This window comes from Enhydra lutris, unplaced genomic scaffold (genome assembly GCF_002288905.1).
Source record: "Enhydra lutris kenyoni isolate GAN:26980312 unplaced genomic scaffold, ASM228890v2 scaffoldscaffold20, whole genome shotgun sequence".
In the NCBI taxonomy this organism is placed as follows: Eukaryota; Metazoa; Chordata; class Mammalia; order Carnivora; family Mustelidae; genus Enhydra; species Enhydra lutris.
The window spans coordinates 13220872-13238199 of record NW_019154104.1 but is presented as its reverse complement, the minus strand read 5'-3'; the positions used below and the strand labels follow the sequence as shown (position 1 = coordinate 13238199).

Below are 17328 nucleotides of genomic sequence, written 5' to 3'. Positions count from 1 at the left end.
TAGCTATAGAAACTGTCTCCTGCTGAAGGAGAGAACTAAGAGTATCACTCCTCATTCTACAGTCCGAGTTTTGCCTTTGCTTCTCCAGGGTGACCCTAGACTACAGGTCATTGAGCTCCTGGTGGAGACCAAAGTGTGTTGGCTTTTCTGCATTTGCTTCACCCGTGCCCTTATCCTAAATCCATTCTCCCCCTCTTCTCCAGCAGCTCTATGGCCTGAGGGCTGACCTCTGAGGGGTTGCCTCCGAAGGGCCCTGTGCCCTTTGACTTTCAGCTGGGATCTGCCAGGAGGAAGCACCAGCACAAGATCTAGGCATTTATTCCCTGCTCCCTCCCCACTCCACCAAATATTGGGCAGTGGCTCTGTCTTTCCTATAGTCCCTCCTCCATGATTCTAGCTCCGGCTGCCTCTGTAAGCAGTCCTCTCATTAAACCCTCTTCAGATAAAACTTTTTTGAAGATGCCATCTGCCTCCTGCCAGGACCCTGACCAAAACAATGAGGGAAGAGGTTCTCTCAGGGGAACTGTAATACTGTTAAATTGACATCAGAAAAGGGAGATACTGAAAATAATTATAAGCTTTGGAGACAGATTAATCATGTCCAGCTCAGGAACCTCTAGGAATTGAAGCAATTTTCATCTAAGTAGATAGGTCACTGGGAAAAAACAGCCTGAGCCTAGAGATCCTGACTTTTCTACAGTGGAGAGCCTACCTCCGCCTTTCTGAAGCAGTAAGAATCCCAGGGCAGGAGAAAGAAGAAACCAGCTACAAAGACTGTCTCATTTGGATCTGACAACAACAACTTGGTAAGCATGACTATTATCTCCACTTTTCAGGTGAGGCATGGAGTCATAAAGATATTAATGATCTTGCCCAAGGTCACACTGCTGATAAATGGAAGGAGGATCTGAGCAGTCTAACCCCAGTCTGCATGCTCCTAACCCGAGTGTTATACGCACCCCCCATGGGAAGGCCTGGAAAGGCAGCTGAGAGTGAGGAGAAGCGAAGGCAGGCGGGGGGCCGGGGATGGGGGCGTACAGCCTCTTCCTAACTGCCTCAGCTTCTGATGGTACCTTCCATGAAAGGTCCCCCACAGTAAAGATGGGGTTGTAGGGACATATTTCAGGCCCTGACTGAGATCATCAGCCACAGAGATTAACCAGAATGGAGAGTATATGTAAACAAAATGCTCCAAGGGACTGTGGCTTATGAAGAGAGACTGTGATAAACTAGGATTCTTCGCAGTATATCAGATACCAACCCAAATCCTGCCTGAACCTTTAGTCTACAAGAAATCTCTCTCTCTATGCGTAGACCCCTGTAATAACACACAGCCTAAGGACAAATGTTACCCAAATTTGAAAAACGATCCAGAGACAAATGCCTAAACAATGTTTTTGAGAGAGAAAAACAAATACTGTTGGACACACCTGGCAAATTCATCCACAGAGAAATTATCGGCAACTCTATCACTTTTAAAGGAAAAGAATCCATTAGGCCAAATAATACACCAAGAACACACTACACCTATCCAATGCCGTCGTGCTAACCCTAACCAAGTGCCGTGCTTGTTAACAGGCTATTATTCCACCTGCAAAGCAAGGCGGTGTCCTTCTCACACCTACCAGAAATCTAATAAATGAGACCACGGCATATGACAGACTCACCGACAACAGAATAACATGATTTGTAGTCTGGACACAGTGGCTGAGTCCTGACTCTTATTCTGCTTCCCATAACATTTGCTTTTTCTCTGCTTTAATCTATCTCCCTCTTGCTGAAAAGGGAAGGTGTACAGGTGAGTGGATGAAAGATTCAGCCTTGTGCCTATTACCTATCGTTCAGTCATCCAAGGAGAAAATCAGCCGACAAGGAACAGTGTTTGTACTGGAGTAGAAAACAGCACGTTAAGATGTAATGTCAAATGGTTTCCTAGTATTAACACCCTGCCAACCAATCAGCCAGTCTGTATACGTGTTTTTTCCTAATGCAATCTTGAACCACTCTGTATTCTAGCTTTTTAACGGGATGACGGCTGCACGGAACTCATTCTGCAAACAAAGCTGGCTGCAGAGATTTTAAGAGCAGCAAAATGTCACCAAAAGTGATCTGCAAAGCCCTCCGAGCTCCATCTTACCAGTTGAGCCAGCCTGAGAAGCCTTGCCACTCATCTGCTCCTCGGCACTGAGGAGCTGCAGGTCTGTGTATGAGGGATCAAAACTGGGGCTACTGGTGTCTTCAGAATGTGTGGTCCAGCTGCTCTCGGAGGTCAGAGGGCATCTCCTCAGGGAGTCGAAGGAAGGGCACGTCCAGCAGGGCATGGTCAGTGGCAGGGCTGGAGGACAGACCAAATGCAAAAGCAAACAGTATAAACAGTTGTGCTCTGCTGGTCTTTCATGCTTGTCTTACCTCGATGGTGCTCGGATCCTGTGAAATCTTGACAGCCATACAAGGCAAGGAAACGATAGAAACATCACTTATGATAGACAGGGGGAAATGACTGACTGAGAGCTCACCGTCAGTCAGTATCAAAACCAATACCATGAAGAAGGGAGTCTCCTGACTCTCAGATCGAAGAAAATCTCGCTAAGGAAAAGCAGTGATTTCCAGCTCTAATTCTATTTCTAAACTGCGATTTCCACTTCATCCAAACCAAAGCTTCACGAGTCCTACCGTTTCCCCCTTACCCTGCCTCCATTTTTTAGGGGGCATGCCAACAATCTCAGGAAAACTCACCCAATTACACTGCAAAATCAGAGCTAGGTTAGGTTACAGGATAAGAGAAGATAGGTGAATATGGATGTATTCGCCTAGGAATGGGATACGGCTCTGCTTGAGGCTGGCTGTAACCAGAGAGTCTGCAGACTGCACAGATGCCACGTGAGATCTCCTGGGGCTGCTGATCGGTAATACAACAGACAAGAACTGCCAGGGGGAAATGCACAGGGCTTGACTTTCTCTCCTGAATGCCCAGCACCGAACCGAGACTTTCAAAACCGCTTTGGAAAGTTTCTTTTTTTAAAACAAAATTTTCTAATGTTCTTCACTTGTCTTCAGTAAATAACCTACCACACGGTTTCTCCAAGGTGTTACATGAGGATCTTCTCGCAAATTTATTAATAAGTACTAAAAACAAGGGCCGAAAGGAGTGTGGACAGGGGAGGAAGAACAAAAAAGAAGGAAATCTCGTTTCTTGGGTCCTCACGAAATGTCAGGCACTTTTACAAATATTACCTCATTTCACTACCAGTTCTGAGAGACAGGCAGTGGTGTTATTTGACACAAGGGAAAACTGACTCGAGAGGTTAAATGGCTTGTTCAAGAAGGGTCAGTTCTCTGGGGTGCCTGGGTAGCTCAGCCGGTTGAGTGTCCGATTTCTGTTCAGGTTACGATCTCAGGGTCATGGGATCGAGCCCTGTGCTGGGCTCTGTGCTCGGCAGAGTCTGCTTTCCTTCTCCCTCTTCTCCTCCCCCTTCTCTCAAAAAATAAATAAAATAGAGTCTTTTAAAAAGGTGGGGGGGGTAGTTCTCCTAGCTGGAGAATCAAAATTATAGTGTTGGCTTCAGAGAAATATGGGTTAAGATAAAACTGAGAAAAAAGAATAAACAGCAATATATGTGACATGTGGAACAAATATGAAACCACAGAGAATTTTCATTTAGTATTCTCTTACACATTTGTAAGACATGTGGGTCTTCTCTGTCTGGAGTACTCATGGCTCACTTTGCTTTTGCTTGAAAAACATTACCTTCTCAGGCCCCTGGGTGGCTCAGTCGATTAAGCATCTGCTTTCAACTCAGGTCATGATCCTGGGGTCCTGGGATGGAGTCCTGCATTGGGCTCCCTGCTTAGCGGGGAGTCTGCTTCTCCCTCTGCCCCTTCCCTCTGCTCGTGAGCTCTGTCTAATAAATAAAATCTTTTAAAAATAAATAAATAAAAATAAAATAAAAATGTTACCCTCTCAGTAAGGTATTCCTGAGCTGTTCTCTCCGAAGAATACAAAGTCCCTTATCTCCTTCATTTCTCCTTAGCATTATCACCATCTAATGTACTACATATCCAGTGTCTTCCCCACTAGAGTTTAAGCTCCTTGGTGGGAAGCCAGGAATTTCTCCCTCTGCTTCTCCCTCTGCCCCTTCCCTCTGCTCGTGATCTCTGTCTATAAATAAAATCTTTTAAAAATAAATAAATAAAAATAAAATAAAAATGTTACCCTCTCAGTAAGGTATTCCTGAGCTGTTCTATCCAAAGATACAAAGTCCCTTCTCTCCTTCATTTCTCCTTAGCATTATCACCATCAAATGTACTACATATCCAGTGTCTTCCCCACTAGAGTTTAAGCTCCTTGGTGGGAAGCCAGGAATTTTGGTCCATTTTGTTTTCTTCTGTACCCCCATTCCTAGAATAATGTCTGGTGTGAATAGGTACTCAATGAATATTTGTTGGTTATGTCAACAGAAGCACCAGAAATCACTCATAACAGTCTATGGTAAGTACAGACTCTTAAAACTAAACTTGTACCTACAAAACTCGAAAGGCTAAGGAAGTAAAAATAAACCACCAAAAAGCCAAAAGCAAAGCTGAACTTGTAAAGACTTTTTATAGGACTGCTATTTCCTACAGTATAATGGATTAGACACTTTAAGCTATTGGGGAAACAAAATTAAAATATTAGGAAAATGTAGTAACATTATTTAAAACACATTACAGCATGAGCAAGAAAGCAAAGAATTGTCAGAGGCCAAGTTCAAGTTAGAACCCAGAATGGTAAACAGCACACAACCTGATTTTCATACCCTGAGGCTTGTAAACAAACCAGGGAGACTCTTGAGTTTTTTTAAATGTCTTGTGAGACGGCAAAAGGAGGAAAAACCTATGGCTAACTCAAGATGGGAAATCTAACAAAAGATGTGATGCAAGAAGCTTGAATTCCCAAAGGGATCTGTTCAAGGGCAAATTAGGAATAAGTTCTACCCCCAAGCTAAGGATAGCAAAGATAATGGTCTGTCTTAAGACTGGGTACAAGGTAGAGAAAAGAAACCTCCTGAGAATTTATAACTATAAGCTGTCCCACATAGGGGCTTGCAGCTAAAACTACTTGTGTGGTCTGAAAACCTTCCAGTTTGAGAACACAGTTGAAGTATTTGCAGGTTGGTAGTGGCCTTAGGCACCTGGGAAAAGCAAATACTAATCCTTTCTGGAGGAAGATACCTCAAAGCCAGCCTTCTCAGACAGACTGTTCCTCAGTTTCACATGGAAAAATCAAATAATCAAATAAATAAATAAATAAAAATAAGTAAATCACAAAATATATAAGAAATCAAATTACTATAAACACAAACCAGAGAGCCTGTAAGGTGTGGGGGCGGGGTGGAGGGGTGGAGGGAATACCAAACAGAACCAGACCTGCAAAGAATTCAGATTCTAGAATTATTAAGCAAGAAATGTAAGTATATTGACTACATTTAAGGAAACAAAAAAAAAAGAAGAAAAGAAAATGAAAATAGGGGCGCCTGGGTGGCTCAGTGGGTTAAAGCCTCTGCCTTCAGCTCAGGTCATGATCTCAGGGTCCTGGGATTGAGCCCCGCATCGGGCTCTCTACTCAGCAGGGAGCCTGCTTCCCCCCCGCCCCCTGCCTGCCTCTCTACTTGTGATCTCTCTCTCTGTCAAATAAATAAATAAAATCTTAAAAAAAAAAAAAGAAAATGAAAATATTAGAAAAGAACACACAGAACTGAAAAAGAACTAAATGAGCTTCTGGAGAAGAAAAATACTACTGTAAATACAAAATTGTCCAGACAGCATAGAAGGACAGAGAAGGAAACACGAAAGACAGATAGATTAAAACACACGGGAGCAGTGCCTCACTGGCTCAGTCCATGGAGTGTGCGACTCTTGATCTCAGAGTTTGAGATCCCACGTTTGAGTGCAGAACTTAGTTAAAATTAAAATATTTAAGACACATGGGAGAGAAAATGGGAAGGTCTTGTAGATATCTGTATAACCTGAGTTCCTAAGGAGAAGAGTGAGAGAATGAGAGGCAATATTTAAAAACAAAACAAACAAAAAATCCTTACTGAGAATTTCCCAGAATTTATGAAAGCTTTTATTTGTCATATTAGAAATTCCATGGTATCTCAAGAAATGTAACCAAAAACAAGTGTGCAAATAGACATCAAAACCATACAAGACCAAAGACAAAGAGAGATCTTAAATAAGATTTCTTTCAGAGGAATTATGATTAGGCTAACTACCACCTTTACACCAAGAGAAGCCAGTACATACGTCAATGAGCTGACAGAAAATAACTGTCAAGTAGGATTATATACTCAGTGAGGAGATCTTCAGAGGTCAAGGGAATAATAATGATAATCTAAACAAACAAAAACCACAATTAATCTAAAAGAAGGAAAGATGAGAAAAAGAAGCATGATATTACAGAGATAAACTATATCAGTGCTTGATAATAAACATAAATGGACTAAAATTGCCAGCTAAAAGAAAAAGACTATCAAGCTGAAAAAAAAAAAAAACAAAAACAAATGAAATCCAATGTGTTGTTCACAAAAGACACATCTAAAATACAAAGATTTGTCAATGATGAAAGTAAAGGGATGAGAAAATAAAACAGGGCAATATATTAATATATTATATATAATACATAGGAATATATAAGATGATATATTAATGGAAAGAACCTGATATATTGTAGCCTATAGACTTTAAAGTAAAAAGCAATACTAGAAAGGATCACAATAAAATTATATGTTTTAACTCATCAGAAATATAGTAATTCTAAATTGGTATATATTTAATAACTTAGTCTCAAAATTATTAATACAAAACTGACAGAACTGCAGAAAGCAAGAAATGTCCATCATCATAATGGGAGATTTTTAAATAAACCTCTCTAAATAAAGATCAAGCAGGCAGAAAAATCAGCAAGGAAACAGAAGATATAAACAACAAAATGAACAAGCTGATCTAATGGTCATACATAGATTGAGAGAAGAAGAATACATATTCCTCATAACCCACATCTAGAACTCTTATAGCAAGTGACCACGTGCTATGACATAAAGCAGATTTTAACACATAACAAAAACTGGTATCAGACCGTGAACACCAATCACAATACAATGAAGTCTCTAGTTATCCAAATCACTTATCTAAATACAACTAGCATCTATCTATCTAAACTAGATAGAAGATGATTTGAAAAATTTAGAAACTAAGAAACATACGTTCAAATGATTTGTTGGTCAAAGAAGAAATATTAATGGATATTAGAAAACATTCAGAACCAAACAATAATGAGAATAGTATGTGTTAAATAGTACTATCAGGAACAGCTGTATTGCTTATATTAAAAAAAAAAAAAACCTGAAATTTAATACAATAAGCTTCCAACTTATCTAGTTACAAAAGGATCGGGGCCCCTGGGTGGCTCAGTCATTAAGGGTCTGCCTTCAGCTCAGGTCATGATCTCAGGGTCCTGGGATTAAGCCCCACATCGGGCTCCCTGCTCAGCAAAGAGCCTCCTTCTCCCTTTCCTCTTCCCCCTGCTTGTGTTCCCTTTCTCACTGTCTCTGTCAGATAAATAAATAAAATCTTTAAAAACAACAACAACAACAAAAAGGAGCTGCAAAATAAAATAAAGATTTCTAGGAAAGATTTTATTTCTAGGAAATAAAAAATTATTTCTTAGAAAGGAAATAATAAACATAAAAGCATACGTTATTGAAATAAAAAATACATATATTAAAAAGTTCTTTAAGAAGATTATGTAATAGAATTGAAAAACTGTCAAGAAAAATCTAAAAAAAAGAGGGCACCAATAACCTTAAGAATGAAAAAAGGCACATAATTACAAATGCTATATACATTTAGAAGGCAATGAGGAGAAATAATGAATGTGTTTACACCAATACATTTGAAAAAAAAGATAACACTGTAGAAGTTCCAGGAATTTATAACTTCAAAACTGATTCAAAAAGAAAGTTAGAAAACTGACTTGTCCAATAATCATCAAATAAAGTTAAGCAATCCTTAAACTTTCATAAGAAAATGTCAGGCCAGATGGTTTTACTGAAAAGTTATATCAAATAGTTTTTTATTTTTATATTTTTAATTTTTTTTTTTATTATTTATGTTAGTCACCATACAGTACATCATTAGTTTTTGATGAAGTGTTCCATGATTCATTGTCTATGTATAACACCCAGTGCTCCAGGCAATATGTGCCCTCCTCAATACTCATCACTGGGCTCACCCATTTCCCCCCACAAAACCCTCAGTTTGATTCCTGGAGCCCATAGTCTCTCATGGTTCATCTCCCCCTCTGATTTATCCCCCACCCCTTCATTTTCCCCTTCCTTCTCCTAATATCCTCCATGCTATCCCTTATGTTCCACAAATAAGTGAAACCATATGATAATTGCCTTTCCCTGCTTGACTTATTTCAAACTTTAAAGAAAAAAATTTCAATCTCTCAGAGTACAAAAAAGAGAGACCACTCATCAACTCAAGTTATGAGGTCAGCATTTCCTGACATCAAAACCTGACAATGTGTATCTGATTAATACTTATATTCTCTAAAATGAGAATGACAGGCCAACCTCAATCAGGACATAGATATAAGAATCCCAAATAAATTATTATCAAAGAGAATTCAGAGATTGAGGAAAAGGAGAACTACGTCGTGACTAAATTGGATTTATCCAATGAATGCAAGGTTGATATAACACTATTTCTCAATTTTTTTTTCATTACTGCCCCACTGACACATTTTTTCCCCAATCATCCTCTCCCTTGAAGTCCCTCTTCCCCAGAGAATATTATGACCAGGAAATTGATATTAATACAATCTACCAATCTTACTCACATTTCTCCAGTTTTACATGTACTCAGGTATGTATTTAGTTCTACATCATGTTATCGGTGTGTGGGTTGTATGTCTACAATCATAATCAGGATGCAGAACAGTGCCATCACCACAAGAATATTGACCTTTTATTCATTTCTACTTCTTCCCCTCATGCCCTGTTCCTAACCTAGGGCAACCACTAATTTGTTTTTCATTTCTATAATTTTGTCATTTCAAGAATGCTATATAAATGGAATCATGCAGTATGTGACCTTTTAGGATTGGCTGTTATTATTCATCAAAAATCTTGGAAATTCACTCAAGGTGTTGAATGTTTCCATACTTCATTCCTTTTGACTGCTGAGTAGTGTTGCACAGTATGGACTAACCACAGTTTAACCATTCACCGCTCATAGAACACAGAATTTCTGGCTCTTGGGTATTATGAATAAAGGTGCTTTGAATATTCATGTATGGTTTTTGTATGAACCTACGTTCCCATTTCTCTGGGATAAATGCCCCAGAGTACAACTGCTAGGTCATACAATGGATCATTCGTGTATTGCTGATGAGAATAAAACCATAAAAATGACTTTGGAAAAGATTTTGACAGTTCCTTATAAAACTAAACATGCAATTCATTTCTCTGCATCTTCACTAGCATTTAGCATTACCACTGTTTTTATTTTAAATCATCTAATATATGTATGATAACTCATTTTACTCGCATTTCCATATTGATAATGATATTGAACATATTTCCAGATGCTGATTTGCCATCTGTATATCCTTTTCAGTGAAACATATATTTATGTCTGTTGCCCATTTTCTAATTAGATTGCTTAGTTTTTTTCACTGTTGAGTTTTGAGGCTTCTTTATATATTCTAGACACTAGTACTTTGTCAGATATGTGGTTTGCAAGTAACTTCTCCTGGTGTATAGCTTCCTTCTTTATCCTCTTAACAGGGTCTTTTATAAAGCAAAGTTTTAATTTTGATGAGCTCCAGTTTATCAATTCCCTTTTAAATTTTAATAAGACAGATATATTGTATATCTACCATGTACTATATATGTAACTATGCTGTACACATAAAAAGAATAAGATGTCTTTGCCTCAGGGCACCTGGGTGGCTCAGTGGGTTGAGCCTCTGCCTTCAGCTCAGCTCACGATCTCAGGGTCCTGGGATCGAGCCCCACATTGGGCTCTCTGCTTGGCAGGAAGCCTGCTTCTCCTCCCCCTCGCCTGCCTCTCTGTCTACTTGTGATCTCTGTCAAATAAATAAGTAAAATCTTTAAAAAATAAAAGATTTCTTTGCCTTCCCAAACTATTTTTAGCCCCATTAGAGGTAATATCACCTGTTGATAGCATGTGGGTTAACATTACTAAATCAATTAACATAATTCTCCATAGTAATACATTAAAAAAGTAAAAAAAAATATTGTCATTACAACACACATAGAGAAGGCACTGAATAAATTTTAGTATTTATTTATGGTAGTAATTTTTGGCAGACTAGAAAGAGACAAAGCTCCCTAAACCTAGCAGAGCTAACCCCAAAACCCTATCCAAATGCCGTGCACTGCTGGAGAGTGTTCCCTTGGAGATCTTGATCAAGATGATGGGTGCCCGCTACTCCCACTTCTATTCAACAACCTATTTGTGGTCAGAACCTACACAATAAGGCAGGAAATAAAAAGGAATGAAAAAAACAAAGCCTATTCTTTGCAGATGATATTTTTGTATACAGAAAATAACCAGGAAGCCCTAATAAATTACCAAATTAACAATTTTAGCACAGTACTTGTGCTTTTTAAAATAAATATATAAAATAATTGCATTTCTGAAAATAAGAAATATATAGAAAATTAAACTTGAAACAAGATAGCATTTATAATAATAACAAAAAATATCAAGTATATATAGTAATAAATCTAATAAAAGATACACAAGTTCTCAGAGGAGATACTTCTAAAGTATATTAACAGATTGTACAGAAGATCTAAATAAGTGGAGAGATAAATTATAATTAGGGTTTAAGAAAATGTTTGGGAAAATTGGACAACCACGTGCAGAAGAATGAAACTGCACCATTTCCTTATACCACACATAAAAATAGACTCAAATGGATGGAAGACCTAAATAGGAGAAAGGAATCCAACAAAATCCTTGAGGAGAAGACGGGCAGCAACCTCTTCAACATCAGCCGCAGCAACTTCTTCCTAGAAACATTGCCAAAGGCGAGGGAAGCAAGAGCAAAAATGAACTATTGGGACTTTATCAAGATATAAAGCTTTAGCACAGGAAAGTCAATAAAACCAAAAGACAACTGACAGAATGGGAAAAGATATTTGCAAATGACATATCAGATAAAGGGCTGGTATCCAAAATCCATAAAAAACTTCTCATACTCAACATCCAAAGAACAAATAATCCAATCAAGAAATGGGCAGAAGACATGAACCAACATTTCTGCAAAAAAGACGTCCAAATGACCAACAGACACATGAAAAAGTTCTCAACATCACTCGGCATCAGGGAAATACAAATCAAAACCACAATGAGATACCACCTCACACCAGTCAGAGTGGCTAAAATTAACCAGTCAGGAAACAACAGATGTTGGCGAGGATGCGGAGAAAGGGAAATCCTCCTACGTTGTTAGTGGGAATGCAAGCTGGTGCAGCCACTCCAGAAAACAGTATGAAGGTTCAAAAAGTTGAAAATAGAGCTAACCTATGACCCAGCAACTGCACTACTGGGTATTTACCCTAAAGATACAAATGTAGTGACCCGAAGCAGCATGTGCACCCCAGTGTTTATAGCAGCAATTTCCATAATAGCCAAACTATGGAAAGAGCCTAGATGTCCATCAACAGACGAATGGATAAAGAAAATGTGATATATATATATATATATATAAAATGGAATATTATGAAGTCATCAAAAAATGAAATCTTGCCATCTGCAACAACATGGATGGAACCAGAGGGTATTATTCTAAGCAAAATAAGTCAATCAGAGAAAAATAAATATCATATGATCTCACTGATATGAGGAATTTGAGAAACAAGACTGAAGATCATAGGGGAAGGGAGGGAAAGATGAAACAAGATGAAACTGGAGAGGGAGACAAAACCTAAGAGACTCTAAATCTCAGGAAATGAACTAAGGGTTGCTGGAGTGGAGGGGGGTAGGAGGGTGACAGACACTGGGGACGGAATGTGTTGTGATGAGTGCTGTGAATTGTGTAAGACTGATGAATCACAGACCTGTACCCCTGAAACAAATAATATATATGTTAGTAAAAACTAAAAATAAAAAAAATTAGGGTTTAAGAAAGTTAATATTGTAAAGATGTTAATTCTCCCCAAATTGGTCAATAGATTTACTGCATTCTCAATAAAAATTTTTGCATATTTTTCCTATTGGTAAGCAGAATCACACTGTTTAGATATAAATGAGGTAGAATTTTAATAGTATATATTAAAAATGAACAAAATAACAGAAATAATAGTAAAATACTATATAGAAAGAAAATTAAATTAGACTCTTACTTCACACCAAATGGAAAAATCAATTCTAGGTGGACTGACTATCAAAGCATAAAAGGCTCCATAAGATAAATTTTAGGTGCACCTGGTTGGCATAGCTGGTTGAGGTCCAACTCTTGATTTCGGCTCAGGTCATGATCCCAAGGTCATGAAATCAAGCCCCGTGTTGACTCCAAGCTTGGTGCAGAGTTTGCTTGAGACTCTCTCCCCCTCTCCTTTTGCCCCTCTCCCCATGCTCATGTACGTTCTCTCTTTCTCTCAAATAAACACATAAATCTTTTTAGTCATTTGAGAGAGAGAGACAAAGAGGGAGAGACAGAGAGAGCACAAGCAGGGGGAGCAGTAGGCAGAGGGAGAGGGAGAAGCAGACTCCCCACTGAGCTGGGAGCCCAACGTGGGGCTCAATCCCAGGACCTTGACATCATGATCTAAGCTGAAGGCAGATGCTTAACTCAGGCAGATGCCTGAGTCAGCCAGGTGCTCCTAAATATATAAATCAAGAAAGAAAGAAAGAGAGAGAGAGAGAGGAAGGAAGGAGGGGGGTAGAGAGGTAAGGAACGAAGGAAAGGAGGAAGGAAGGAAGGAAAAGAGGAAGGAAGAAAGGAAGAAAGGAAGGAAGGAAGGAAAGAATATTTTAGAAGACATATACCTAAATATGCTCATGACTTCAGGGTAGGGAAAGATTTCCTTTACCAAGACACAGAAAGCACTAAGCATAAAAAGAAACAAATTTCATATTATTAAAATTAAAAATTTCTTTTTATGAAAGGAACCATAAAGAGAGTGAAAAGACCATCCACTTTATCCTACACCCATGTGTAGGAGATACTGCCATGTATCACATCCACAAGGAACTCCTAGAAATCAGCAAGAAAAAGGGAAAGACCCCAGCAAGAATACACCTGAATAGGACTTTAATGAAAGAAAAAAAAAAAAATTCAAATGGCAAAAAAAGGGGGGGGGGGCGGCAGCTCAATCTCATCAATAATCTAGAAAATGCAAATTAAAACCACATGAAACACCATTACTCTTCCCCTTCCCTTTCCCCATGCCTCAGCATGACTAAATAGAAAAATATAAAGAAAAGAAAGAAAAAAAGAAAAATATGACAATCTTAAGTGTAGACAAAGAAGTGGTGACACAACATCTTTTATACATGGGTGATAGGTAAACTGGAACCGCCTGAGAAAATGGGCTGGTGTTATCTGATAAAGCTGAGGATCAACTCTCTACGACCCAGCAAGTCCCCTCTGACTCTTAGGCGAGAGAACCGCTTACACTTGGTCACCAGGCTGTGTGTTTAGAATGCTCACAGGGGAAAAAGAAAAAAAAAGAATGCTCATAGAAACATATTCTTAAATGCCAAAAAGTAGAAACAAGACAAATATCCAACAGTAATACAACAGATAACTGAATCGTGCTGTATTAGTTTGATGGAATAACACAGCAATAAAAACTAAAGGATAGTTTATAGCTGCAGGTGACATGGAAAAATGTCATAAATAATGTCGTGTTAAAGGAGCAAGCTACAAAATAATGCATTCAGTATTATTCCATTCACAGAGTTCAAAAAGAAGCGAAATTAAATTATATCATTCTTGATGCATGTGTAGGCAGGGAAGCTGTTAAGAAAAATAATATAGTTTATATCACAAACCCCAGGAAGGTGGTGATACAGGAGGGAGCGATGGGATATCTCATATGATCAGTAGGGAAACACGGGGACTTTTGGGTGATGACAATATTCTATTTAGTAAACTGGGTGACGGGGTTGTACTGTTGTTCTTTATAATTTAATATACACTTTAAATATATTCCTTTATATTTATTCAGTAGTTAAAGCTTATTAAAACCACATATCAAATGACTCTAATACTGAGAAAGAACGCTATTTGAATTATTTGTATTTTCACACTGGTGTTTTACATTTGTTAGATAAAATTTCAGTATGTCCCTGAAAAAGAGTCCAGAAATAATGCAGCTGGGAGAGTCGAAGTCCCAACATCTCCAAACACTGCTCTCATTTACCTATCAGCTTAGAAACCTTAGATGAGGGGCACCTGGGTGGCTCAGTGGGTTAAGCATCTGCCTTTGGCTCAGGTCATGATCCTGGGGTCCTGGAATGGAGGCTCCTTGCTCAGTGAGGAGCCAGGTCTCCCTCTGCTTATGCGCTCTAATAAACAAAAATTTTAAAAGATCTCTAAAAGGAAAGGAAAGGAGAGGAATCTTAGCTGAATCACTTTATCTAGGTTCTAAAGTGAATGTGCTCAGGCCACAAGATGAGTTGAATTGAGAGCTGGAGCCTACTCTTCTCCCAGGGGCCAGGCCTTTGACCCCTCGGCCAGAGGACAGCAGATTGCTGTCACCACAGCTCTTCACACATCAGGGCTCATCCAGCCAGCAAAGAATAAAGTGAGGGGCGCCTGGGTGGCTCAGTGGGTTAAGCCTCTGCCTTGGGCTCAGGTCATGATTTCAGGGTCCTGGGATTGAGCCTCGCATCGGGCTCTCTGCTCAGCAGGAAGCCTGCTTCCCCCTCTCTCTCTGCCTGCCTGCTTGTGATCTCTCTCTCTCTGTCAAAAAAAAAAAAAAAAAAAGAATAAAGTGAAACAAGACAGAAATCTGCTACTCCTCCTTTCCTAAGAGCTTAGGTACAAGGACCCGGGATCCAGACTGCCTGTCTCGTTCTATGCCCGGTCTGAGACTGAGGCAAGTTAATCTGTTCTGCTGTAAAGTCCTCACCTGCAAATACAGGGCTGAAAACTGTACCCACTTCACAGGGCGATTAGGTGAATACTGGCAAAGCACTTGGAAAAGTGCTTGCACAAAAGAGCCACTGAAAAAGGGTCAAGTGGGTTATTACCTCCAGACCTAACCTTATGTCCAAATCTACTTGAAATCTCCACTTAGGTCTCCACCCTTACCCATCTGAAACGAAGTCCCTGTTCACCCCCCACACCAGCTCCTTCACCCTGCTAGGTGCTCAGAACAAACCCACTGAGTCACCCTTGATTCTTCTCACATTTGGCCGGTCACAACTTCTGCTAGTCCTCCCATCAAAATACATCTGGAATTCAATCACTTCCCACCATCTCCAAGCTCCACCCTGACCCAAGACAATGCTGTGTGACCCGACAAATCTGTGGACAAATCTGCATACAAATTTGTGTGAATATGTGAAGCCTTCTCCAGCACAGATCCATCCCCCAACATTCTTTCTCGTCTAAGCTCACCCTTAAGTACTCCCTTGGGCCTAAGGTCCTCAATCGGCACAGGAGAAATGACTGTGACACACCACTACTATCAAACATTCCCCACCTAGCCCCCCTGCCCCGTGGTCCACCCACACTACTTCCCAGCCTCTAGGGCTATAAAAGCAGGTCTTATGGGAGGTGGGGTCACAGAGATCTACTCAGTTTGCAGCTGCCCAAGACATGCAAGTCCCTAAGTCGCTTTAATAAACCATATCTTGTCAAGGTGACCTCTTGGCTTTTCTCTCTGGCCTTAGGGCTCCTGTGGTCTTTGGAGGTCATTTCTGTGTATCCCTCCTTCATGGAAGAACCATCCCTTCTGGATGGTAACAGGGGCCTCCCAACTGGGTCACCCACTTCCCTCCTCCCAACTGGGTCACCCACTTCCCTCCTCCCAACTGGGTCACCCACTTCCCTCCTCCTCTTAGTCTGTTCTCAACAGAGCGGCCATACAGGCTTCACGGAATCACCTGCTCCAATCAAAGTCAGACCTTACCACATCACTGCTCAAAACCCTCTAATGGCTTCCCACCTCATCCACAGCAAAAGCCAAGGTCCTGCCTCCATCCTTGAAGCACCTCATGGTTCAAGTCCTCATGACCTCTCTGCCTCATCGCCCTCCCTTCTCCCCATGTCATTCCACTTCAATCACATACCATCAGCTCCTTCCTTAATTTCTGCAAGCCTCACACCTCACTTGCCCATGTCTTCACCCAAAAGTTACTGCTCAGAGACTCAGAGACTGCTCCCTGATCTTATGTAAAACTTCACATTCTCCCTCACTCCATTCTCTTTCTTTCCCTCATGTTTCTCTCTTTCCTACTAACCACACTAACACACTTACACTGTATCTACACCTTTACTGTGTTTCTGGTATGGCTTCGCCAGCAGAAAGTATGCTCCATGGGGTCAGAATATTCTACTATATCCCCAGGGCCCTGAACAGTGACTGGCACATAGTGAGAATTCGAAGCACCATTGATTGAATGAATAATAAAATGACAAGCTGACAACTAAAACAATTACTACAGGGGCGCCTGGGTGGCTCAGTGGGTTAAACCCTCTGCCTTCAACTCAGGTCATGATCTCAGGGTCCTGGGATCGAGCCTCACATCGGGCTCTTTGCTCAGCGGGGAGCCTGCTTCCTCCTCTCTCTGCCTGCCTCTCTGCCTACTTGTGATCTCTCTCTCTGTCAAATAAATAAATAAAATATTTAAAACAATTACTACAGCAAATACAATATATTCTTTTGATCCTCTGGGATCCTAGACTAAAATTTAAATACTTACATACATTTTGATGCCATATCCTATATTTATACTTTGATGTCTACTCACTAGGGCAACATGATTTCTCCAATGCTGTAAACAAGCCCACCAATTAATACAAAATAGATCTAATTCCATTCTTCATTTGTGACTCCCCTGCTAGCTCATAGTTGGCAATACCAAGCAGCTGTCCCAGGACTGGTTCAGAGGAGCTCCTGTTTACCCCAGAGGGCTTCACTGGTGACAGATTGCCCAACCATTAGGTAACTTCTGCGTGGGGAGAGCAGGGACTATGGCCAGTTTTCTCATAATTGCATTCCCAGTACCTAAATATTTTTTGCATGAATGAACTAGTTAATTAATGCATGCTTGGCAGTTTATTGTGTTTTGTGT

The 17328-nt window shown here is 40.0% G+C and overlaps 1 protein-coding gene across 1 annotated transcript in view; it reads right to left on the bottom strand.

The window, feature by feature from the left end:
- Positions 1-17328, bottom strand: part of LOC111148572 (stonin 2) — a 172725-nt gene that overhangs the window by 86688 nt on the left and 68709 nt on the right. The window contains exon 4 of the mRNA XM_022505250.1: positions 2138-2335. Coding sequence (XP_022360958.1) covers positions 2138-2335 — 198 coding nt within the window. The remainder of the gene's footprint in view (positions 1-2137; positions 2336-17328) is intronic.